General features: G+C 40.8%; 2 protein-coding genes across 19 annotated transcripts in view; one reads left to right on the top strand and one right to left on the bottom strand.

Annotated features, from left to right (window-relative positions):
- PDSS1 (decaprenyl diphosphate synthase subunit 1) overlaps nucleotides 1-22776 on the top strand; it is a 37883-nt gene extending 15107 nt beyond the window's left edge. For all 3 annotated transcript variants that reach the window (XM_045533445.1, XM_045533451.1, XM_045533460.1), the window contains 7 exons: nucleotides 1607-1748; nucleotides 4752-4863; nucleotides 4960-5069; nucleotides 13463-13543; nucleotides 13686-13799; nucleotides 19273-19353; nucleotides 22317-22776. In XM_045533445.1, the coding sequence (XP_045389401.1) occupies nucleotides 1607-1748; nucleotides 4752-4863; nucleotides 4960-5069; nucleotides 13463-13543; nucleotides 13686-13799; nucleotides 19273-19353; nucleotides 22317-22457 (781 nt within the window). In that variant the 3' untranslated portion in view covers nucleotides 22458-22776. The remainder of the gene's footprint in view (nucleotides 1-1606; nucleotides 1749-4751; nucleotides 4864-4959; nucleotides 5070-13462; nucleotides 13544-13685; nucleotides 13800-19272; nucleotides 19354-22316) is intronic.
- Nucleotides 22777-22872: 96 nt separating this feature from the next.
- The window catches only part of LOC123625117 (abl interactor 1), a 104691-nt gene continuing 101575 nt past the window's right edge, over nucleotides 22873-25988 (bottom strand). For 15 of the 16 annotated variants that reach the window (XM_045533420.1, XM_045533331.1, XM_045533336.1 and 12 more), the window contains one exon: nucleotides 23760-24692. In XM_045533420.1, the coding sequence (XP_045389376.1) occupies nucleotides 24517-24692 (176 nt within the window). In that variant the 3' untranslated portion in view covers nucleotides 23760-24516. Of the gene's footprint in view, nucleotides 24693-25988 lie in introns of all 16 variants that reach the window. The other variant, XM_045533411.1, reaches the window with a different exon arrangement.

Genomic DNA, 25988 nt, shown 5'->3' with positions numbered 1-25988 from the left:
CCTGGGCAACAAAGCAAGACTCTGTCTCAAAAAAAAAAAAAAAAAAAAAAGCAAAAGTCTACATCGTTTCCTGCGCATTCAATTTAAAGAAGATAATGGCCTAGTAAATTTGCCTGAAAAATATTTAAGCTTGCTCATACAATATCAGAGTGTCTCACTGAGGGATTCAGGAGCCAGCTCTTTAAAGCCATGGGAACCTCTATTTTCTTATTTACTGAATTGGTTTTATGTGACAATTTGTCCCTCCCATCCTTTGCTTTTGATTTAGTTCTTCCCCCTTAGAAGAATGTGTTGTGATCTGGAAGCATTACAAATATTCTCACTGAAATATTAATAAAGAGTACCACTTTACAAGTGATTTCCAGGCTGAAAGCAAAGCAGTTGGAAGGTTCTAGGGTTTAGTTCTAAGGCCTTAGGTAAGAGGATCTGGCAGGGTATCATGTTTTAAAATTTATATTTAAAGCAAAATCAGAAGATCGCATATGATTTAGTGTCTGTAGTTAAATTCCAGCATCTTTTATGTAGTGATACTTCATTTTTCATCACTTTCTGCTGGGTCTGAGGAATCAGAATGAACATTATTTGGTATGGATATTCAAATTATTATTATTTTTTAGGGGGGGTAGAGATGGGTATCTTGCTATTGTCCAGGCTGGTCTTGAACCCTTGGCTTCAAGGGATCCTGCTATCTCGGCCTCTCAAAGTGTTGGGATTACAGGCATGAGCCGCCGTGCCTGGCCTATATTAGAATTTTAAAGAAAAGGTCATATTTCTACATCCCTTGTACTTTTTTCCCCTCTAAGATATAACCTGATGGTAGTTGAAAAGTTGGCGGTGAGAATAAGTGAAGCATTTGTTTCATGTGTGTTTAAGTTAGGCATATGTTTTGGGTTCCAAAAATTCAGTGGTTCTTTCCCCAGGTTGATTTTTCTGGGAATTCAGTTTTTAAAAATTCCCATAAGGATTATGGTGATAATGATTAAAAAGAAACTGGAGAACATTCCCTTTTAACTGTAAAATTCACTTCTATGTACTGTGTCTTAAGAGTACTTACCCTGTAGTTTGTGTTAACCTTGGGAAATATTTAATAAAAGTTTAAATTTCTAATGCAAAGGTTAAATCTGAATTGGAAGAAAGTTTTTGCAAACATTCTTAGTTATTGAGATTGTCATATTAAACATTTAAGACAGTATTAAAAACTTTGAACATCGTGACAGTTGGTTCTTTAATGCACTTTTTAAAAAATCTCCTCACCTATCTTCCCTGTTCATCCTGATATTTAATTGCAACCTAATTGTAACCTTGAATAACTGACCAAGACCACTACTATAAAGAGGATTCTTTAGCCCAATGGCCAAACTTCTGAGATGTTCACTTCTATTTCTTAATACGGAGTCCATATATAGTCTTAGCAGAGTTTCTCGTGCATTTTTTAAATGTTCTCCAAATGATAGAAATGGCTCTGTAGGGAAGCCAAAGTCTTTATACAGTTTCTCTTAGAGAAATAAAATTCTTTGTCCTAGATCCGATGTCCAGTTTTCACTAGGTGATTGCTGAGAAGGTTCTAAGCGGCATCTGTTAAAAAGCATTGCTTTCTGTTAACTAGAGATGTGCAAGCCAGCCAGCGCGCCATAGCCTTAATTGCAGAAATGATCCACACCGCTAGTCTGGTTCACGACGACGTCATCGACGATGCAAGTTCTCGAAGAGGAAGACACACAGTTAATAAGATCTGGGGTGAAAAGAAGGTATGGGTTTTTTTTGGTTTTTTAAAATCCTTGCCAAATCACATGCTTTTTGGATCGAATTTGTTTTTCAGATTTTTATCATTAAAATAAAATAGGTATGCTCAAATGTGGTCTTCTAAATTCAAACAAAAGTATTTATGTCTTGTTGGTATACAGATGTTTAATAGATAATAGAAAATACCATAGAAAAATAAATTTAGTAATTCTGGTTCTTCACACTTTCATCTAGAATTCCTTTGGTTTTAAGGAAAAGTATTTGCATGGATTTCCACAAAATGTATTTCATGGGGAATCCTACATTTTACTTTTGAGCTGAGATTACCCAGATTAGGTTTAGATTCTTAAATATTTGTTGATTGACTGCCACATGTAAGTGTCAAGGCAAATATTAATAAATAAAACTAAAAAAAGAAAAAGAAACTTCTGAGTGATACTTTTCTACCATGAAAATTTTACCTTTTGAAATAGCAGCTCTATAGTTGGGTTTGGTTTGTATATGCATTTTTTTGTTGTTGTTGTTTTTTTGTTTTTTTTTTGAGACAGAGTCTCACTCTGTTGCCCAGGCTAGAGTGAGTGCCGTGGCGTCAGCCTAGCTCACAGCAACCTCACACTCCTGGGCTTAAGCGATCCTCCTGCCTCAGCCTCCCGAGTAGCTGGGACTACAGGCATGCGCCACTGTGCCCGGCTAATTTTTTGTATATATATTTTTAGTTGGCCAGATAATTTCTTTCTACTTTTAGTAGAGATGGGGTCTCGCTCTTGCTCAGGCTGGTCTCGAACACCCGCCTCGGCCTCCCAGAGTGCTAGGATTCCAGGCGTGAGCCACCATGCCCGGCCCTGTATATGCATATTTTAAAGCATGTTTCCATGTTATTTTATTAGCATTCCTTGAAGCGAGTTTGTGAAATAGGGACTTTTGTTTAAGGATGTGTAAATCCTGGGAATGGGAATAAAGTTGAACAAATAAAAATGAAGACATACAGGCCTTTTGACCACAAGTATCTGCGGGCACACATTCCTCCACGGGCCGACTTGCCCAGTTGATGAGCAAACAAAAAGTTTATGCAAATATAACTCGCCCTCACATGTTTATAATACCTGGTTCCTGGTTCCTTCTTGTTTAATTATCCTTAATTTTTTTTTTTTTTTTTTTGAGACAGAGTCTCACTCTGTCACCTAGGCTAGAGTGCCGTGGCATCAGCCTAGCTCACAGCAACCTCAAACTCCTGGGTTCAAGCGATCCTCCTGCCTCAGCCTCCCAAGTAGCTGGGACTGCAGGCGTGTGCCACCATGCCCGGCTAATTTTTTCTATATATCTTTAGCTGTCCAGTTAATTTCTTTCTATTTTTAGTAGAGACAGGGTCTTACTCTTGCTCAGGCTGGTCTCGAACTCCTGAGCTCAAACAATCCTCGCCTCAGCCTCCCAGAGTGCTAGTAATTATCCTTATTAAAAGAAATACATATGTTCATTGTTATCTTCACATGCAGGTTTTAACGTAAATGAGTTTGCTGTGAAAAATCAAGTCCTAAAATTTCATTTATGTGCAATATTTTGCCACTTTTAGTTGAAAAGGTTTTATGTGCTATGGACAGAATTCTGTTCATCAGAATGTTGGCAAAAAGAGGGTGGAGTTTGATTCTGGAGAGGCCGCGGGTGGCTTCGTGGTTCATCGCTGCGATCGGCTGCGTCTGTCGTCAGGCAGGGCCACACCTAAGCTTCATTTGGAGCCCCGGGCAGGGAAGGAGGATGGAGAGAGCCAATGATGGTCTCCTGGGCGAGCCCCAGCGGTGTCCGCCGCTGTTGGGGCCTCTTTCTGGGGGCAGGTGAAGGACAAGTGTGCCGCCCTCACCTGCCCCTGTCAGCTGTGACAGGGCTGCCCCCATGGTTACCTGTCTCTGAACCACAACCATAGTGTTGCTGGTATGAAAATCCACTCACACCAGGCCCTTTCTCTGGGCCGTTGTCACCCCCGGCCTGGGTTTGCCGGCTCTTCCTTCCCTTAGCTCCTCACTCCCAGCCATGCACAGTTTGTGGCTTCAGTGTCATCTGCTGGGACGTTTTGGTGTCCAGAATCCCTGGGGCCGGGAGAAGAAAGGGATGAAGACCCAGGGGTCCCGGCCCCAAGCTGCTAACGATGTCGGGGTACATGAGTAGACACACGCGTGTGTACTGTGTATCGCAACGTGAAAACAGCGCTGTGAGTGTGTGCTTTCATCTGTGCATACAGTTATCTGTAAGTAGTTGCTAATACAGTGGGGACATCCACTCACAATCTGAAGAAGACTGGAAAAATATTGATTACCTAGAGTTCAATGAAAAAATCGTTTTGTCCAGGAAGGAACAGCAGTGTAATATGGTGCAGAGAGCATTGAACTTGGAACCAAAATTCCCTGGTTTAGTTCTCGTTAAACAAAAGTGTGCCACACGCTGGGGCGTGTTCCTTACTAGCTGAGATGCTTCCCGGGGTGCCAGGCGTGGTGGCAGCAGCATGCACGGGCTGTGGCGCTCACACACAAGGCAGGCATCTGACCAGGCGCGGGCATGTTGGGAGACTTCGTGGAGGTGGCGTCTGAGCTGATGACGCAGATGGGTCTGCTCAGTGAAGAAGGGGAAGGAGGACTTTTGAGCTGAAGTTAGTAGAAAGGCACAAGGGCATCTTTGACACGAGAGCAAGTGACCCAGTGTAGCCAGGCTGACAGCAGCTGCGTTTTGGTGGGGGTGGTGGGGAAGCTGCCCTCCCGCTCTGGGCATTCGTTTCTTCAGCTGTGAATCGGGGAGATAGAAACGGTCATCTCTGAAAGCCAGTGCAGTTCAAGCATTGTCCCAAAGCTGTAGCTGATCGTGACGCAATCCTGCTGAGTTAGGGGAAGATGAAAAAACTGATATCCCAGACGAGCCCTCTCTCCTGGTCTGCGTTTATCTTCTGACGGGTTGGCCTCATCCCTGTACCGCTGCTCTGATCCTTGTCTCTGAAAGTGCTTTTTCCCCCTTCTCTTTTCTAGGCTGTTCTTGCTGGAGATTTAATCCTTTCTGCAGCGTCTATAGCTCTGGCACGAATTGGAAATACAACTGTCATATCTATTTTAACCCAAGTTATTGAAGATTTGGTGCGTGGTAGGTTGCTTCTGATTTTTCTTCTGTTTTAATCAATCCTGGTATTTAGCGAGGCAATAAAACCACATCTCAAATGACCCTTTTCCTTGTTTACAGGTGAATTTCTTCAGCTAGGGTCAAAAGAAAATGAAAATGAAAGATTTGCACACTACCTTGAAAAGACCTTCAAGAAGACTGCAAGTCTGATAGCCAACAGTTGTAAAGCAGTATGTACGTTCTGTCTTTTTCTAAGTTAAGAAAACAAAACAACACAAACAAACAAAAAAACACCTTATTGCTCTTTCTTAGGAGCTAATTCTCCAAAAAAATATTTCACTGGAGAACCTTAAAATAGTATCCAAAATCCCAAGAGGTCAATGAGGAAAGAATTACAACTGCAAACAACAGAGAACTTCTGTTGTGGTTTTCATTTTTGCTATCTCCTTCTGACACGCAGACGTTAACATTTCATCTTTCCCTCCCAAGAATTTTGAATCAAAACAAATTTAAGATTTTCCCCAATCTAAGCGCCACTTTGAACAACTTATCATAAATAATTTATCTCATAAGATTGTTGTCACACTATTTCTGACATTTTAAAACATTATGAAGTGCTGTGTTCTTAAATATAATATTTACCCAGGAGGAAATATCTATTAGATTGCTCTACATACTTTTTTATGAGTAGTAGACCCTTCCAGTATTTTTACATGAAATATAAACAAGCCGTATTGCTTCAGAGTATAAATTGAATGTGAACTATAACTTTTCCTCTGCTTCCTCCCTGGCCTGCCTTCTGTTCTTCACATATATGCGTATTTTTTAAATCAGTGTTATCTTTAATGTGTAGACTAATGTGTGGTATTCATTGTTAGCTCATGAATGAGAAACAATCTCTGCATAGAACTGTTCATCTGACCACCTCTTAGCCTAACAGGTGACAGAGACAAAACTTAGACAAGTGACAGTCCCGTGTAATGAGAGCCACAAGAAAGGAAGACCTCTGAGGGTCAAATAGAAATTGCTGTCGTCACACACTCCTAACATAATTAGAGCTGAAGAGCTTTTTCTCAGACCTGTCAGGTGGAAAAGGCCTTTGCCGGTGTCTGTTTTGAAAAGTGTCAAGAAATGTCTAACTGTGAGCTGAAAAGAATGAGGACAACATTTTCTTCCTAAAAAGACCTAATCGAAACCCGTTGTGTAGAACATGCCAGCTACAATCTCAGACATTTTTGTCTTTTTCTTGAAAAGGACTATTATGTTTGTATTTCCAAGAAATTACAAATGTGGTTTTTTTTAAAAAAAGAGGCAGAAGAAAATGCAGTAGACACTGGGTGCTTAATAAGAGAATGGGCCGTTTAGAGTGGGTGCCATGAAGGTATTCATTGATTCTACGATATAGCCTTGACGGCCCCAGTTTCCCTGAAGATCAGGATTCACCCTCTTACGGCACACTAGTGAGTTTAGTGAAGCTCGCTGATAATCTCACAAGTTTGGGACGGCCATTTAGAAATGCTAGCAGGTAGGGGCCTTTAGGAATTGGAAACAGAGTCACTGTTCACACAAAGTAGACATCCGCCAGGGACAGGAGGGCAGCACTGCATTGCAGCCAGAACAGAAATTCACTCCGTAATGGAACCTTACCAAGGGTCCAAGGAAATGGACCTGTCAATTCAGGAAAGTCTTAATTGTGGTCACTGCCCTCTGCTTAAGAAGCCAAACATAATGCACGTGTATTCTTTATAAAGAGCACCCCAGTGCTTCAAAGATTAGCAGCTAAGCGGTGGACATGTAGATCAGCATGGCTCAGACGACATGTTTTATGCCATCCACTAGGAGGCATGCTGGCATCGTCCCAGAACTGCCTACTTTGCATGTGATTTGTTCCCAAACTCCGGAGCAGTTAGAATAATAAAGCAAAATCATGGTGTGTGAGCTCTTTGAATACAAGTTTCTATATTTAAGTGCCTATGGGTGGAAATATTCCAGAGGTGTTATGTATTCAAAATTGCTATTTTTATGTACTCTTCGTGTTTAAAATGCAAAGCCATACGAACTCCAAAGGAATGCATGCAAAGCAATTAGACATACCAGAAAGAGGGGATAAGGGGCATTTAAAGATCAGAATTATTATAGACCTCATGGGGTTCTAAAATGTTTAGGAAATTTGAAGGAAACTTAAAAGCTTATAATTTATTCTACTAAGGACACCATTTCTTCGCACCCCCCCCTTTTCTAATTATATTTTTAGTGGAAATAATATGAAAATCTAAAAGAAGGCCATCTAGGAGGATTGTTGTAACTCATATTAAAATAGAATTGATTTTATTATCAAAAGATGATGGGCTATTTATTTGCATACACGGTCATGCAAAATACATTCTGTAGCTTACCAGTGAAGGGTGTGACTTGTTCCCTGGAAAATCTGATGGGATTGAGACCTGAGAAGTCAGGTGGCCTGTCCAGTGTTACTCAGCTAGACAGTGGCTAAGCTGGGACCCGAACCCAGAACTGGGTAAGGACCTCCTGCCTTGATTTGCTCAGGATATTTTTCTGAATTTCTGTTCTCTCCAGGGCTACTTGTGGCCTGGAATCGGTGGACTCTCCTCCTGCCACTTTATTTTCAAAGCTCCAGAGTGCACTGTAGAACTTTGTTTTGTAGGTCATATTAGCAGAGAATACTGGTTTGGGGGTTTTTTTGTTTGTTTTTTATCGATGGGCCTTATTCAAATTTTGTCAATTGTCCTAAAACTGTTCTAACAAAAGGGAAAAAAACTTTTCTGGTCCAGGATCTTGTGTTGCATTTGGTTGTCATGAATCTTTAGTCTCTTTTGATGTGAACAGTTCCTTAGTCTGTCTTTGTCTTCTATGACCTCGATACTGTGAAGAATGCAGCCTAGTTATGCTGTTGAGCCTCTCAAGTTGGATTTGTCTGATGTTTAACATCAGATTCAGGTTATGAAGTTCTGGCAGGAGCACGACAGAGACAGTGCTGGCTTCTCAGTTATCACATCAGGAGGCACGTGGCGTCTCTCCAGCCCAGCACTGGAGACGTGTGCTTTGATCACTTGATTAGGGTGCTGTCTGCCAGGTTTCTTCCCTCTGAAATTACTATTTCTCCCTATTTCGGAGGAAGTATTTTCAGATTATGTAAATATTCGGTTTCTCATCAAACTCTCACCCTCTGGTTTTAGCATCTCTTTGTGATTCTTTCCTGAGGCAGTTATTACTGTGATGGTTCCCAAATGGCACTTGTTCCAACCGTCATTCCTTCTTTGTCACTCTACAATGGAGTTGATATTCTATTGTAAGGAAGCTCTTATCTGTGTGTGCTCTTGGATTCTTATTTTAGTCTGTGAATTACAATTCATTATCATTTATTTCAATGCTCAATTGTCCCATATTTGGCCAATGGGGAAGGCCCTGTGTGCTAGTTCTCATGACCTTTCAGCACATAGATGCTTCAGGGTCACTCTGTACTTCCCAGCCCTGGGATCCAACGTGTCTCCAAGGAGCCCAAGTTCCTTGTGGTAGACAGTGGTGTCTAGAAACAAAATCTGGGCTGGGTGTCATTGTTTCTAGGCCCTTTGAGTGGACAGAGCTAGGAAATACATATATGTGTTATATAATGTGTGTGCATATGTGCATGTATGTATCTTTCTGTGTCCACTCATAGTTATTCAGAATCATGAGGAATCACACTGATAGCTCCAAATGCATCTAACACCACGGTTTCAGTGTGGTTATATTATTTGGTTCTATTCATTTTTATTGCATTACAGGGGCTCCCTCCCATTCTTACTGATTTTGTGTTTTGGTTTTGAGGGTTTTGTTGTTGTTATTTTATTTATTTATTTATTTTTGAGACAGAGTCTCACTCTGTTGCCCAGGCTAGAGTGATGTGGTGTTAGCCTAGCTCACAGCAACCTCAAACTCCTGGGCTCAAGCAATCCTCCTGCCTCAGCCTCCCGAGTAGCTGGGATTACAGGCACCTGCCACTATGCTCGGCTAATTTTTTCTATATATATTTTTAGTTGTCCAGATAATTTCTTTCTATTTTTTAGTAGAGACGGGGTCTCGCTCTTGCTCAGGCTGGTCTCGAAATCCTGAGCTCAAACGATCCACCCGCCTCGGCCTCCTAGAGTGCTAGGATTACAGGCGTGAGCCCGGCCTTGTTATTATTTTGAGTGTTCGAAAACATTAACGTAGCCCCCAAAAGTCCGAACGGTACAAAAGGCTATCCCCCTCTTCACCCTCTGGCCTGTTCCCACACTGCCGTCCTTCCCCCGACCCTGCAAGGAACAGTCTCATTGTCTGGTTCCTCCTTCCTCTGTTTCTTTTTGCACAAATGAGCACACACATGTATTCATATGTTATTTTTCCTTTTTTACTAAACAATAAGTAAGATATTGGACTACTTGTTTGTTTTGCTTTTGCACCTTGCTTTCTGCAAATAACAATATATTGTGAAAATGATTCCATGTTGATTGGTAGAATCTTCCTCATTTTTAAAACAGCTGTATCATATCCCGTTGTATGGATGTAGTATGGTTTACTGAGCCACACTTCTGTATACAAGCATTTAGGTTTTACAATTAAAGATAATAGTACAACGGCCGACCTTGTGTAAATGGGTTTTTGTGTTGAGAGAAGTGTGCTTTCAGGGTAAATTTAGGGCCTGTGTAGTTTTGTTGGACACTATCAAATTTCCCTCTACTGAGGCTGTCCCCGTGTGCGTTTCCACCAGCAGTTCGAGTGTCCTGCCTGTCCTGCACCCTCACTAACTAAACGTGGCATTAGACTTTTGCATTTTTGCCAACCTAACAGATACCATATTGCAATGGAGTTTTAATTTACGTCTCTCCTTTCTGAGTGAGGGTGAACATTTTTTCAGATGGTTCAGAGCTGTTTTTTCTTACAGCTTTACACTTTGTGAATTGTCTGCTTATGTCCTTTGCCCATTTTTCTATTGGGTATTTTGTCTTTTTCCCCCTCAGTTTGTAAGAGCTCTTTATATATTAATATTAAGAATATTAGCTTTTTATCTGTGATATTATGTTGCACATATTTTCTCCCAATATTTTCAGTTGGTTTTTGACAACACCCTGTTTTAATGTTATTTCCTATGGTGGTGGGAAATACTCTCCACAAGTTTTCTTTTTTTTTTTTTTGAGATGGGATCTCGCTGTATTACCCAGGCTGGTCTCAAACTCCTGGGCTCAAGCGATCCTCCCAAGTAACTGGGACTACAGCGCCACCATACCCAGCTAATTTTTCTATTTTTTGTAGAGATGAGGTCTCACTCTGGCTCAAATTGGTCTTGAACTCCTGGCTTCAAGCAATCCTCCCGCTTTGGCCTCCCAAAGTGCTAGGATTACAGGTGTCAGCCTCTGCACCCGGCCTGCTTCACCATTTTTAGTATCTAATGTCACAATACAGGTATGTATCAGAATATGCTTCTTAGGGTAGCACACACATAAGAGTTGCTTAGGCCGGGCATGGTGGTGCCCGCGTGTCGTCCCAGCTATCTGGGAGGCTGAGACAGGAAGGACGCACGTACGCACGATACAGCCCAGCTGTAGCATCTGCTTTGAGCAGAACAATTAGTCAAGCTCCACTTTCTTTTACTTAATCATTTTTCATGCTCCACCCACTTGCAGCAAGACGTGAGGCATCTCTCTACTGCTGGGCGCAAGCAAGCAGTGTTCCTTTCCAGTCCGTGCACGTCCGTGCCATTTAGTGTGTTGTGCTGTGTCGCGTCTGATTTTCTTAGTCGTGGTAGCAGTTTTTGGTTTTCTTGCCGTAGGTCCAGACAGTCCTTTCCTGGGTATGGGGGACAGGACTCTGGGGTGGTCTTTACACTGTGGTAGTTGAAATCTGAGTAATTAGTTGTTCTTCCACTGTGTGTGAGGCAGAAGCTGCCCGTTGAAAAGGAGCTCATTTCTCTGTTAGCAGATGTGAGTAGGGAGGGCAGGAATTGTTAGCTTTTATCATCATCAACCACATCAGAAGGTTTTGTTTGTTTGTTTTGAGACAGAGTCTCACTCTGTCGCCCAGGCTGGAATGCGGTTGTGTGATCATAACTCATTGGAGCCTTGAACTCCTGAGCTAAGCAATCCTCCTGCCTCAGCCTCTGGAGTAGCTGGACTACAGGCGTGCGCCACTGCACCCAGCCAAGTTTTTAGAAATTTTTTTTTAGAGATAGGGTCTCGCTGTGTTGCCCAGGCTGGTCTCGAAACCCTGACCTCAAGATCTTCCCACCTCAGCCTCCCAAAGTGCTGAGATTATAGGCATGAGCACCACCCCCAGCCACATAATAAATATTTATGGGATGGTGTGAGGTTTAACTAAACTAATACAAAGTGCTGATCATATGTGTTCCATGAATTTTAACTCATTAAGTTTAGAAATAATTTTTTTTTTAATCTTTTACTTTTCAGGAAAAAAGTTCATATTTCCATTTGGCTTTGTGTTGAGGAAATGGCATTAATGTTGTTACAGGAGATTGCCTCATTATCAGTTATTTCTGCCTCGAAAAAGGAATATCATTCTGTTCCGAGCTCAGCTTATCCCAGGCAGCCCAAACCTTGCCACGCTCCCATCCTTCGAGCCAAGTTGATGCATCATGGGTATCTTGGCTTCTTTCGAAGTTTCTAGATTGTCCTCCATGGTCTCCCAGACTCTTTAGTTGAAAAGAGGAGGCCAAGGGTCAGGGGCCGCTAGTGGTAAGGTCTTTGCTGTTGACAGCAGTTATGAGCATTTTATTCACTCAAGTAAGTAGCCACCCGAGCTTTTATGGTGTGTGCAGTTTTATCATCACTTACAGCCAAGGGTTACATGGTCACAGACTTCATTAGTTGTCAAAAAGCAGTCACAGGGCTGAGGAAGGACATTACGTGATCTGGGTTGAATTAGCAGAGGTGCATGGACAGCACCAAGGCTCCCGTTTCTGGATCCAGTAGAGGAGGAGGAGGAGGACGAGGAAGATGATGATTATTAATAATAGCAAATGTATACTGAGTTCTAACCAGATGCCAGGCACTACACTGAGGGCTTAAATGTAGCCCCACATTTATTTCTCCCAGCAACTCTAGGAGGCAGGTGTCTGTTATTTCTGCATGGTACAGATGAGGAAACTGAAGCACAGGATGATTAAGCAACATGCCACGATCACTTGGCAACTGTAAGGGGCATGAATCCAACCCTGGCAGTTAACTACAGGGCTGGCACCGCTGTGCCAGGCCGATGTCCGAGCGAAGTGTGGTCTTTGACCAGAGAACCACAGAGGGAGGGACTGAGGGTCAGCGGACAGGCTTGTCATCAGCCGTCCCTACTGCAGAGCCTCATCTGGCTTTCTCATTGACAGTCAGCGTAGACACTTCCTGTCCTGTGCAGCAGAGACCGGCGCCCCCCTCCCCCTCTGCTTTCTGCCCTGGCTTTGTTTCCTGCTTAGCACGCTCAGCACAGTGGTGGGGAATGCACAGGGCTGCTGCCAGCCAGTCTTTCTGGAGTTTAAAGAAGGCTTTGGAAGTCCAGTTTCTTCCCCACTGAAAGCGGGCAGGGGGGCAGCTTTTACACAGTTACATTAGTTCTTGCAAGAGAAATGTGGAAACAGTAAGACCAGTGCGGATCCTTCTGATATGAAATGACATCTGGGTCTGAAGCACGAGGCTTAAGGCTGTTACAGACACATTAAGAAATAACTGCATTCAGGCCGGGCGCGGTAGCTCACGCCTGTAATCCTAACACTCTGGGAGGCCGAGGTGGGTGGATTGCTCGAGGTCAGGAGTTCGAGACCAGCCTGAGCAAGAGCGAGACCCTGTCTCTACTAAAAATAGAAAGAAATTATCTGGCCAACTAAAAATCTATATAGAAAAAATTAGCCCGGCATGGTGACGCATGTCTGTAGTCCCAGCTACTCGGGAGGCTGAGGCAGGAGGATCGCTTGAGCCCAGGAGTGTGAGGTTGCTGTGAGCTAGGCTGACGCCACGGCACTCACTCTAGCCCGGGCAACACAGCGAGACTCTGTCTCAAAAAAACAAACAAACAAACAAACAAAAAGAAATAATTGCATTCAGAAATCAGTGAACTCACCCAAGATTATTAGAAGAAAGGACTACAGATGGGGAAATCTGTGGCAGCATCGTGTGCGATGACGTTAGATCTCTAGCTCCAAGATGAAGGATCAATCCATAAAGGTTATTAAAGCCAACAACAATTGGGCCAGTTTGCTGGGTGCTGGAAGCCAGTATGTCACACGCTAGGGTCCATTTCTTCTGCATGTCAGAAAGGTTTACTTAGCCTGTTACCAGCAGAACTAGTCTAGCTGTAGCTCAGTTTTTCCTTAGCAGTGGAAAGACTGCTTATCCTGTCTGAAAGAGGGGGTTGGGGAAAGGATAGTTTGCTTAGGATTTAAGAAAACAATCCGAGACTGAAATTCTTTCATGGAAAACACTATTTTGTCCGTGCTTGGCCTCCCTCTGCCGTCGTAGCTCCTGGCTGTACACAGTCTAGCCTCACTACCTCTCATTTCAAGGAACACACGTGACCCCTCCACCAAGCAGCCGGCTGCCTCGCTTCCGTCTGGCAGCAGTTTCTCAGAATCCGCTTTGTGTTTCAGGTCTCCGTTCTAGGATGCCCTGACCCAGTGGTGCACGAGATCGCCTATCAGTACGGAAAGAACGTGGGCATAGCTTTTCAGGTGGGTATGCTGCTTACTTGTAAGAATGGTGGTGTGTCGGTACGGTCAGCATCTTCCCCCGGGGTGTCAGTCTCAGTAGTGAGAATAGTGGCCATGATGTTGGCACGATGGTGCTTTTCACATTCCCTTTTCCTTTCGCCAGCTAATAGATGACGTGCTGGACTTCACCTCGTGTTCTGACCAGATGGGCAAACCAACATCAGCGGATCTGAAGCTCGGGTTGGCCACTGGCCCTGTCTTGTTTGCTTCTCAGCAGGTAGGTTCAGAGACCACGGGTCTAGATTTGCCCTTGGCTCTGTGCCTGAGGTCTTGGAGCTAGTCATCTCACCTCTCTAAGCCTGTTTCCTTATCCATAAAATTGAAAAAATTACAGCCTTCCTCCCAGAGTGGTGGTGAGGATTATCTGAGGTAATATTCCTAAATTTTATAAACTGTGAAGTGCTGGGTGCATTTAAGGTATCATTCTGATTATTTTTGTACTTGGGGCACTGGCAAGGTGAATGGTGTCCACATCTTGATCACAGGCCTGGACTCTGGTGTTCCTCAGAGCACCTTGAGGCACGGGAAGGGCAAGGGCCTCCAAATACAGGAAATTTTGAGGAAGTCTCCAGTTCTAGAAGTTTAAGGGGACTGTGCTGCTCTGAGAGAGGCCTCCGAGCCTCGGCCATTCTCTCAAAATGCCAGGAAGTCAGTGGAAGGCACTAGGGCCACACGGTCCCTCCCTCTCCAGACTGAGGGACTGTCAGGGAAGGAAGGAAGTCAGGCTGCCTCCATCATCTTGGTGGATGAAAGGCTTAGGAAGCTTCAAAAACGCTGCAGCGACATACAAAGCAGACATCTCACAGCCTGCTCCGGACCCTGGCACGTTGCCTTTGGCTGTGCCAAGTGTTATTTAAAGTAAGTGAGACAGTGGCTGGTGCTTGGACATCTTTTTAATAGATTTTCATCTTAGTAGTATTTAATTTGTTATTTGGCAAAGCAATGAAGATGTGTATCACCATGTCATGAAATTAAAAACTAGCTCTTTGGTCTAACATTTTAGTAACTTTTAGTCTTTCAAAGACTTTGCCCCTATTCTTTTTTTTTCTTTCTATTTTTAGTAGAGACAGGGTCTCGCTCTTGCTCGGGCTGGTCTCGAACTCCTGACCTCAAGCGATCCTCCCACTTCGGCCTCCCAGAGTGCTAGGATTATAGGCGTGAGCCACTGTGCCCAGCCCTGCCCCTATTCTTAAAATTTACAAAGATGATTCATGTCTTCCATAGAAGTTGGTGGTTCCATTTTGATACAGAAACCAATGATCTTGCTTTTGATGAGTTTCTGATTTGAAAGAGGAAAGATCATCTTTTGTCCACTATGCAGCAAAGCCATTGCTGGAGGGATTCTTCCCAGGGGAGGCCGATGTCTTGGGTGGCTGGGCCACGTTACCTTGGCCAACACACCAGTGGACAGCAGCCAAGCGAGGAATGCGGGCTGTGAATGTAGGTGTTGGGGCACTTTGTAGAAACATTTGGCCTCATTATTGCCAAGCTCTATCCTTGCAAACTTTTGAGGCTGAGGTGAGAAGTGAAAGGTGAGCTATAAATGGGTCTCTCCTCCCAGTGAGACTAACTTGCCAGCCAGAACTCGGAGAGCATAATACACGTGCCAAGTTCCGACAAAAATTCATGAAACTCCTTTTCATACATTAAGGCATCAGTGAGGAATATTTTGTTTTACCATAAAGCCACAAAAAGTATGCATGAGCCATGTAAATGTAAAAGTATCCGTGAGATGAGAAAAATTAGTCACTGGCTACCATCTGTACAACTACAGACATTACTTACTCCTCAGATGCCAGCTAGTAAATGTGATGGACTGAGTGTGCTGAAACCCAGCCAGCGCAGTAAAGACCCCATTGAGCCGGGTTCTGGGATCATCAAGGTAACTAAGGAACCAGACCCTCCCTGAAACAGCTTACAGTCTACTAGAAGGTTTGGTTGCTAGACTTTTGGAATCTTAGCAATTATAAATCTTGTCCTGAGCCCCATGATGCTAAGTTCATTGAATCCTACTTAAACCTTAAGATGACCGGGTGAGAACAGGCTGGCCTCCTCTGCTTGTGTTTCACAATGAGCATATTTCAAAAGAAACTAATTTACTTTCCTTTACACAAAGGAGTAAGGGCTGATTCTGCCTTCACGTACAATGGAGGGTGGGTGGGAAGTGGACCCCTCCTACATACTGATCTGTCAGTAATCTACAAGAGACTGAAAAATGCTAGGATTTTTTTGTTTTTTTAAAGCAAAAAGAGCAAATAAGGTTACAATGTCACTGGGAAACCCCAGAGTCATGAGGTACCCACTCACGCTCAGCAGACAGACACTCCTCATCTGCCCAGAAGGCAAGGGGAAGAGTTCAAACGGCGCGTTGCAGCTTCAGAAAAGGGAACACAGAACGCGTCCAAGCAGGAAGTGACTCGGGACAGGACTCACTGCAAAAGCAGACTGATTTTTCTGCCTGGTGGCACATGGGCCAGAGTTAGTCAAATATGTATTTATGAATTGTTTTCTAATAAAACAGCAAGTTTAGACTCTACTGTGGATTACGCTGTCAAAAAGGATTCTTACTAAGAAATTTGTCGAAAGATTTATAGCACTAAAATTAATTTTGGGTAAAACAAATTCCACAAAAATAGCATGAGATTGTGCAGTATCTTCTTTTCATGAAAGTTACAAAGGATTCTTTCATCTGTTATCTCTAATCTCACAACTTGTCTTTGTGGCAGATATTATGATATCTATTCTACAAATAAATGCCGCTTACACCTCACCAAAATGAAGCAGCTGGTAAATAGCAGAGCAGTATTCCCCTTACTATCCCTGTGTCACCATTGCCACTGGTAATGTTGATAAAGTTAGCACGGGACAAGCTTGTGCGACACCCAGCAGGTCTTCCCACAGAGCAGGTAATTGGTCCACCCTGGCACTGACAACACCCAAAAAATAGCCTCCGTGTCACACCTCGATTATTGTGGTTAACATGCCTGTATAGCGGAGCAGTTCTAAGATGTTTGTAATCCTTTTCTGTAGGCAGGTGAGTTTTATTTGCAGATTAGATAGTCTTTGAACTTCTCCATTTGTGAATGTTAGCCTGAGTCTCTCTGGACTAGGACAAGCAATCTTGGGAAACCACTTTTATCTTTTTAACTTGGCGTGATGGGTTGTCTTGGAATTGGAATTTGCTGAACCCAGCACTTGACAGAAATTCCCTCTCCTTTGGATGCCACTGTGTTTAACATCTCTCTGAAAGGTTTGGTACAGGGGATAACATTTGGTACAGAGGATTTAAGAAAAGTTTCAGGATTTCTAGAGAGATCCCAGGGATGACAGCATTATGTGTCGTACATATTTTCTTTAAGAACAAAAACATTATGTTGATTGGATTTTGGAATTCTCAGAAACAAAATGGAAATGTTTTTCCTTTCTTTAGTGAGACTACATTAATTTTCAAATATCTTTTAAAAAAAACAAAATAAGACTTTCCTTCCTTATTTGATAAGTCACCAGACCTAAATGTCAGGCTCTCACCATATGTCCAACTGCCACCACCACCCCTGCACCAGCTGCACAGGCTTATGCTATTGTGGTAACTAGTTGTTGCCTTAGAGTTACCCAAGTTTTATTTGGGTAAACTTAATCCAATTTACTTATCACACTGGCAGTTTAGATCATGGACAGATTTCACAGAGTTAGAACCTGACTTATGCACAGGTGGTTTGCCTACTCTTAAAAACAGAGCCTGAGCAAACAGTTTTCCTTATTTCTCATTAAATCTGCAGGCAGGCAACTGTTCTTCCTATTATGTTTCTCGTTTCTTCTCCACATACACACTGAGGGGCTGGGGGAGTGTCTAGGGGCAGAGTCTGGTATTTGCATATTAAAATTGCACATGCTGCATGTTTTGAAGGAAGGATATAATCACACTCCATGCAAATACTTTTTGTCAAATTTTGCTTTTTCAGTGCTTTTTATAGTAAACAGTATCAGAGAAACCACCCAATCAGCACATTTTACCACACTTGGTACTGCAGGAAAAGCTTATACGCTGTAAACAAGGTAATTTTTCCAGAAGCCCAGGAGAGGATCACATCAGTGTTAAGGATATGGCCATCCAGATACCCAGTTTGGGGATGTGGTATTAAAAAACTACAACAAATGCCTACCAGATTTGGCTTTTTACCACAAAAATTGATTGATTTGGGCTTTCCTGACTGCTTTCTTGTGAAGCTTAAATTATCCTTGAAAGATCAGTAACTAAAGCAAATTACAGGTTTTCATTTAAGAACAAGGCAGTTGCTGGCTCTTTAAATTCTGTGAGCATCTTAGCAACCTCTACGTGTTTAGAACGTTGTATTAACACATACTTTGCTCTGAAAGGAACGTGATTACTTCATCTGCCGTCATTCAGTTGAGGTTTTTCTATGTGTGCCCAATTTTTTCTTCTAGCATTACTAATACCGTGTGATGGTTACAGGACAACAACTTATTTCATCCCTCAGGTTCACTGCCAGGGAAGAACTGGCAACTGCTGTAAGCACATGTCCAGGACCAAAGACATCTTATCTTCCCTCTTATTCCATGGAACCATGAACTGTCAGAACTGAAGGATTTCAGATCCCGAGACAGATCAGGAAGCTGACACCTAAGAGATTAAGAAACTCACTCAGATGTGGCAGCTGGTGGTGGTAGAACCAAGACTAGAGCTGGGATCTAGGAAGTGAAGTGATTTGGTATCCTCACTTCCTTGCGCTGTTAATGTTGGAAATGCTCCTAAACAGTTGCTAAGTATTGTAGAACATTGATTTTATCCTCACTGCCTTTTGTACCTGTTTTCTTTTTTCCATCTTATTGCCATCAGCTTAATTCTGGTCCTTTTTGTAACTTACTACAGTAACCTGATGGGTATCTCTACCTTTGTCTCCTCTAATTTAATCGTTTTCAACCTTGGCTGCACATTTAAAATATCTGGGGAGTTTTGAAAACCCTGCTGCCCAGGCTAAAACCCCAAGCCGGTATAATCTAAATCTTTGGGACCAGGATCCAAGCAGTGGTGTTTAAACTGCCTCAGATGTTCCCAGTATGCAGTTCATGTCAAGCGCCATTGCTCAAATCCACACTCTAAGCTGCTTGGCAGAGCTGTGCGCGCTCATAAATACCCTCTGCCCAGAAACCTCAGTAGCTTTCAAGTGGCACTCAATTTAGTACTTAGAGTGAAATGCCTAATTCCCGCCACCATCCGAGGCCAGTCATTCTCAAAATGTCAGCAGAAACAGAAAGTATCAGCGTCACCTGGGGATTTGTTAGCCGAACTGAAGCTCTGGGGGAGAGTACCAACAGGCCATACCGGTGTCCTGCTGCAGTCTAAAGGTTAAGAGCCATATTGTTTTATAGAGAGGTGCTTTATTCCTCCTGCTTTTCACTCAATATTGGGACTAAGGACAGAACAGCAGAATGAACACAGACTCAGTGGCTGCTTTTCCTGTGCACCACGCAGTGCCCAGGCATAGACAGCGGATGTCTCCCTTAGCTCAGCTTCTTTAGTTGCCAGTTTATTGCTCCCCACATCATCTAGACATTTGATCACCTCTTTGCTGTTTCTTACTGTTATTTCCTATCATTACAAACGAATGTTAGAACATTCGATTCATTCTCTCAAGAGCAATAACTAGATTTTCTTACTTTATGGTTAGTTTCCAGAAATGAATGCTATGATAATGAGACGGTTCAGTTTGCCGGGAGATGTGGACAGAGCTCGACAGTATGTATTACAGGTAAGATTATTTTTAAAATCCCTTAACCAAACAAATAATGTAACATGAAGTAAATTTTAGATGCAAGACTAAGTTTAGTCAACTCTTGACAAAAACTGAGAAGGAAAAAGTCATTTTTCTCATTTTTAATTAATTTTCATTTTTCTTCTAGACTGCTTCCGAAAGATTTTAGTCTAACTGGTCTTGGGTAACACCTGGACGTTAATTTTGTTTAAAAAGTTACCCAGGTGATTCTAATGAGAAGGAAGGGTTGAAACCCACTGGTTTGGAACCAGCCTTCCCCATCTCCATCAGTAGCATCCTATGTTCCCAGTCACCCAAACTTGACTGCAACCTGGCCCATGCCCTTGTCCTTCCTACAGCCAGACTATTACAGTAGTCTATCATCACTGGCCTTTCCTAGTCCATCTTATATTAACTGTTATAAAGGTGACTAAAGAAATTATCAATAAAAAAATCAAAACCAACATAGGCAAACTGTACTAAAATGTTTTTCTTAAGAGAGAACTGTTTAGGGCGAGTGCGGTGGCTCACACCTGTAATCCCAGCACTCTGGGAGGCCGAAGCGGGTGGATCGCTTGAGGTCAGGAGTTTAAGACCAGCCTGAGCAAGAGCAAGACCCCGTCTCTACTAAAAATAGAAAGAAATTATCTGGACAGCTAAAATTATATATATAGAAAAATATATGTATAGAAAAAAATTAGCCGGGCATGGTGGCGCATGCCTGTAGTCCCAGCTACTTGGGAGGCTGAGGCAGAAGGATTGCTTAAGCCCAGGAGTTTGAAGTTGCTGTGAGCTTGACACCACGGCACTTTAGCCCGAGCAACAGAGCGAGACTCTGTCTCAAAAAATAATAAAAAGAGAGAGAGAACTGTTTAACTCAATGTTCAGGGGCTAGTGGCTTGTTTCAAATATATTGCATATATTCAGACATTTTCTGTAGAAGTCAGCTCTTTGCAAATTTTCGGTTTGGGTGACTGTCTTGAGAACGAGCTATCCCCAAGCTCAAAGTCATTTGGAACCAACAGATCTAGTGAATGAGATGGAGTGAGCAAACCACTGTTAGTAAGCAGATTTGATCTGTACTTACAGATCTAGTGAATGAGATGGAGTGAGCAAACCACTGTTAGTAAGCAGATCTGATCTGTACTTAGTGCATTACTTGAAATAATGCCAAATAATTACCTTTCATATTTTTAAAACATTTAAAAAGCAATCTCTTCCCTTCTTCCAAAAGGAATATATTTCTCTTTTAACTGTTCTGTTAAGCATTATAATCTAATATGGGTCACTGCCTTTTTGGAGGATGGTTTGGCAGTACTATAAAAACTAAAGGTGGGAGCTGTAGCTGATAAAGAAGTTAGCATCCTTGAGAGAGGTTCTGGCGTCAGAAATAACAGTATTACTAAAGGCTGGAGTGAGAAGTGGGACTGAAAAGAAGGAAATTAATTGTAGCTCTTATGAAAATAGTGAAGTTCCAGCCATCCCACCCAGAAATGCACTTAGAAAAAAACCCCACAGTAATGTTCTCTAAACAAATTCTTCAAAGTCTTCTAAATTCTAGCTCCCTGTTCACCTACTGAGCTTCTAAATCTAGTCCCTAGTCCCTCATTAAATGTGAATGGACTACTCAGGATTACTCGTTGATTAAAGTTTGCTGAACAAGAGAGACCAAAATAAACAGAAGTAAAGACTCAGGAAAAATATAAGTACAGGATGATCCAAGAAGATACTGCATTCATAAAATAAGAACAGGATAATATTTGAAAAATGAGTAAGAGCAAGCTCTAAGAAATTGAAAATGATTGTGAAAAACTAAGTCCAAAGAAGGGTTGCCATCTGAAATGCCATCTGAAATTGTGCAAATCTTCCAAAGGTATAAACAGAAAGGGAAGAAATGAAAAATTAAAAAAGCTAAGAGGATCAGTACAGTCATGTAACAAATATTTCAGGAAGAAAATAAAAAAAGTGGTCACCTACAAAAGGAAAAGGCACCAAAACTGGCTGAGTGTACAGCAAAAACACTAGATGCTAGAAGGCAGTGGAGCAAGGCCTTCCAAATGAGGAGGAAGCATGTTAAACTTAGAGTGCCCGACTCAGTTAAACCATCAAATCTGAAGGCCAAAGAAAGTTATCACACATAAGGACTAAAAAGTTGACTTCCCATGCACACTTTCTGGGTAGGTTATTTGCATATGTACTAAAGCAAAATGTGCAGAAAAAAGAGAAGGCAGGCTTCTGTACAAAAAGGCACAGCAAACTAAAATGTGTCACATTTTAAGCAAATTGGTAGAGTAATGTGATGGTATAGTCTAAGGAAAGAACAGAAGGACTGGTACCCTCATACATGATAAAATCAGAAATCAATGCTACATGGTATCTCCAGGACTAAAGATGGTGATATAATGATACGACCAGGAGGCACAGTATGGGGAGGCTAAATCCTCATCTTAAAAAAAGTAATAGATAATAACTAAAATTAATAAGAAATAGAAATTAATGGCTGCAGCTGGTGACTTTGGGAGAAATGAACTGTTGATTTTCATAAGCCCTCTCTGGACTTTGATTTTATGGTGTCTGTATTCTTTTTTGTTTTAGGTTTTTTCATTTAAAATTTTGTATAAAGATATTTTATATGTGTAGAACTTTTTAAAAACTCTGATACTTAAGTAAAAAAATACAGCAAGACAGATTGTACTTGGTATCAATGAGTTAGTTGCTTTGAATGCTAATAGAATAAAAATTGCTTCAATCTTAGAAAAGGGCCTAAAAGCAGCCAGAGGAAGGTACTAGCACTACGAGTTGGAAAGGGAACACTAGAAACATAGTTTGGCTATTAACTGTATAACTGACCCTTCAGCTCATCTGAGCTCAAAAGTATGTTTTAATCCACTGTAGGAGGAATTTAAGCGCCGATACAGCCAGTGACAGGCATCTGTTCTGTTTTGTTGTGTGTCTCGTAGAGTGACGGTGTGCAGCAAACAACCTACCTCGCCCAGCGGTACTGCCATGAAGCAATAAGAGAGATCAGTAAACTTCGACCATCCCCAGAAAGAGACGCCCTCATTCAACTTTCAGAAATCGTGCTCACAAGAGATAAATGACAGTTCTTTCTGTTCTTTCTGGCAGCTATTTTACCAGACTGTGCCTAAAGAATTTTGTGGAATATACTTTGCTTCATGTGCACATAACCAAAAATCATTTTAAAAAATAATATCAACCTTATTGATGGGCAATTTTTTTTATTGGCAGTGTTTTTTCAGAAAACTTTTTAAATGTAATTAAGCCATCTGAATCTGTCAGTCTAGTCCTATAAATTTGAATCAAGGTATCTTGATGGTTATATGTGGTATTGTTTACACTGTTAATATCCACATGTAAAGCCATTAAATAAATAATCAGTGGTCAATGTTAAAATTCAAATGGTTTTTCTTATTTCACCATAGGAGTAAAGGTCAGAAAATTGTGAAGTCTGCATTTAAGTCCACATTAGTTATATTTTAACAGTATCCAAAATTCCATATAGGAGAATGGTTTATTATAAAAGACTGTACATAAAATTTAGACAACAGGTTATATACAAATTAAGAGAACATTCCACTTAAAAAACGAAAAGTAGAAGGTAGCTAGCTGATCACTAATGATATTTTGGTTTAAAATTAACAAAGGCAAAATGCATATGAAACAGTCACATAGATTTGGTAGCAATAATGTTCTTTAATTTTCAGAAATAAATGTTTTGTACTAGTCTTACCATTCACTATGCTGTTATAAGTCTGTAACGTCCAGTACATAACTGTAATTTGAAATCCAAACAAATCCTCAATACACAGAAACCCACACTTGAGTGCTCTACTTTAATATCCTAAGCAATACAGAATTATACACAAGAGAAAACATCCCGCTAACCTTCCCTTAAATTAAGAGGAGACACACAAAGTGCATGTATTGCATTTCAATTATGTCAAAAGATAATACAAATCTGTTGGATAGGTATATATCTCTGTTCACTGATTAATACATGACCCTCCTTTTCCCCCAATTATTTTATTTTAAAATCTTAATGTTGCTAGTGCCAGGTAGCCTATTCACAAATCAATTGTGTCCACTTTTACAATATGTAAAAGATACTTATAATTTCATTGAACCAGTGTACAAAAGTCCACTGTAAAACTGAAGGACTGATATGGCAATCCTTAAGAATTTTACCTACAGAATGAATGTGAACACTCTGACACATATTTGTAGCTTCAAAAGTTACTTTTAAAAAGGAATTCAGTAGATTGACTTGTAAATAACCATCTTGGATTTTGAATCTGCAAAAATCCATCACATTGCTGTTGGGACAGACTGAGATATGGCTAAATTTTTTTCCAAGTTAATATACTGAGAAAATAGAACCATAATTCTGCAATAAATCATTATCTTTTATTATTTTTTTTAAAAGCAAATCAGTGAAGGAAAGGACAAAAACCTTTGGTTCACTTAAGTATTTATGAATGGAAAAAATCTATAATGCAAATTTCACTCATTAAAAAAAACTTAGGTACAAATTACACCATTATAGATAACCCCCTTTTTGTTTCTTTTGTTCCACATGGAGACCTTGGAGACTCACTTCATTTCAAGAGACCTAAATATGAGTACTCCCGGTAAATATTACACAAATTGGAAGCATCTTGGAATTTTTAAGTATATTTCAATACATAAATTTTTATGCATGCTTTAAACAAACAGTATTTTTAAATGAGAGAATCTAAACAAAAACTATGACCAGCACCAGCATTTAAGTTTTCTGATTTTAACATTAGTCTGACATAGCGTTAGTAACCATGCTGCACTGAAACATGTAATGGAACAATCTGAATCATGATTCGTTAAATATTATACCCCACTTCCCCAGAATATTTAGGCTGGTCATAAAGTTAAAAATGTGTAAGTACATAAGCATAATCAGTTATGGACAGCCACTTGTAGAAATTGCTATTTAGCAATACACAAACTGTCTCAAAGATATATGCTTATAGGTAGACATTCAATTATACCAATAAAACAGCATTTCCTGAAAATATGGGCACATTTTAAAACATATTAAGACAATTCTGTTAACCATAATAGTCCCACAGTATGACTAATAACAAGAACCTACTTTAAAAAAAAAAATTAATCAGTATAGTGCATGATTGATTCAACATAGTTCCCAGGGAACAGACCAGTCACTCGATTGCAGACTCCTTCATACCAGCCATCATCATTCTTCTTTATAACATAAATGATTGCACCCTCCATAAATGACAGCTCATCATCCTTGTCTTTTGTGTAATCATATATTGCAACAACTATGGAGAAAACAGTTGAAATATCACATGAGTGTGCTATATTCAACATTTATTTGAATTTTAAAATTTAATACCAGTGAAATTTATAACAAAATCAACTTTTTTAATGAAGATTCTTAATTTTTGTATCTATCAGTATAGGTAGGTCAGTGGCCTACCATGTGCTTAAATCACTGACTTGAACTTAGGGCCAAATTGACAATCTGATTACACTAAAGAAGTCAACAGGTTCTATCAATTTCTTTAAGAAAGCTCTCTGAATTTTAGGATTTATTAGCTGTTTCAATTCATTCATTTAGTCCCTTACCATATGCAAAGCACCATTTTCAAAGTAACTATTGAGTAAAGCTGCATAGCTATTTGGTAAACCAAATAACAACCCAAGCTATCTAATCTGAAAATACAGTTACTGGGAAATCACACCTACTCATTCAAGAATCCATGCTAATTTATGGGGATATGCCTAGATTTTTTTTTGAGCAGAATTTTTTTTTTTTTTGGTGGAAATAGGTGAGTGAAGACCCATGAATTAATATTTAGAGAACTCTGCAATTCTATGGTATCTGTGATTCTTTTGAGTTCAAAATACAGGTTAAATATTCCTTATCCAAAATGCCTGGGACCAGAAGTGTTTCAATTTCAGATTCTGGAATAGTCACATGTACATAATGAGTGAGACATCTTGGGGACGGGACCCAAGTCTAAGCACCAAATTCATTTGTTCTAATATACATATACCTTATACACATAGCCTAAAGGTAATTTTATAAATTACCTTCATAAACTATTGTGCACCTGCGTTTTGACTGCAACTCATCACATGAGTTCAGGCATAGAATTTTCCTCTTGTGGTAGGCAGGCACTCAAAAAGTTTCAGATTTTGAAGCATTCCAGATTTCGAATTTTCAGATGAGGGATGCTCAACCTGTATTTGCTTTTTGTCAAGCAGTGTGGTAGGAAGGGAAGGCAATCTAAAAAGTACTAGTTTTCCATACTATTGATTTATGAATTTATTCCCTTAACTCTAACCTTTATAGCATAGTAATTCTGAAATTCTATGTAATTTTATAGTATGTGTGTAAAACGGCATGTTTTATCTGTTTTTTCACTGATGTACTTCATTTATTCTAGGTATTTTTTTTTCTTAAAATAGGGAGTTTTAAGATATTTACAATATTCTGGAATTCATTTTGCCCCTAAGAAAAATGGCCTCTCTCCATAATTATTCTGAACTAGTAGTGACTTAGGATAAGGAGACGATCTAAAGTCCTGGTCCACAGTCACCACTTGCTAAGA

The sequence above is a fragment of the Lemur catta genome, chromosome 1 (genome assembly GCF_020740605.2).
Source record: "Lemur catta isolate mLemCat1 chromosome 1, mLemCat1.pri, whole genome shotgun sequence".
NCBI classification, from domain to species: Eukaryota; Metazoa; Chordata; class Mammalia; order Primates; family Lemuridae; genus Lemur; species Lemur catta.
Note: the sequence above shows the minus strand (reverse complement) of the source record. Positions and strands in the feature narration are given on the sequence as shown.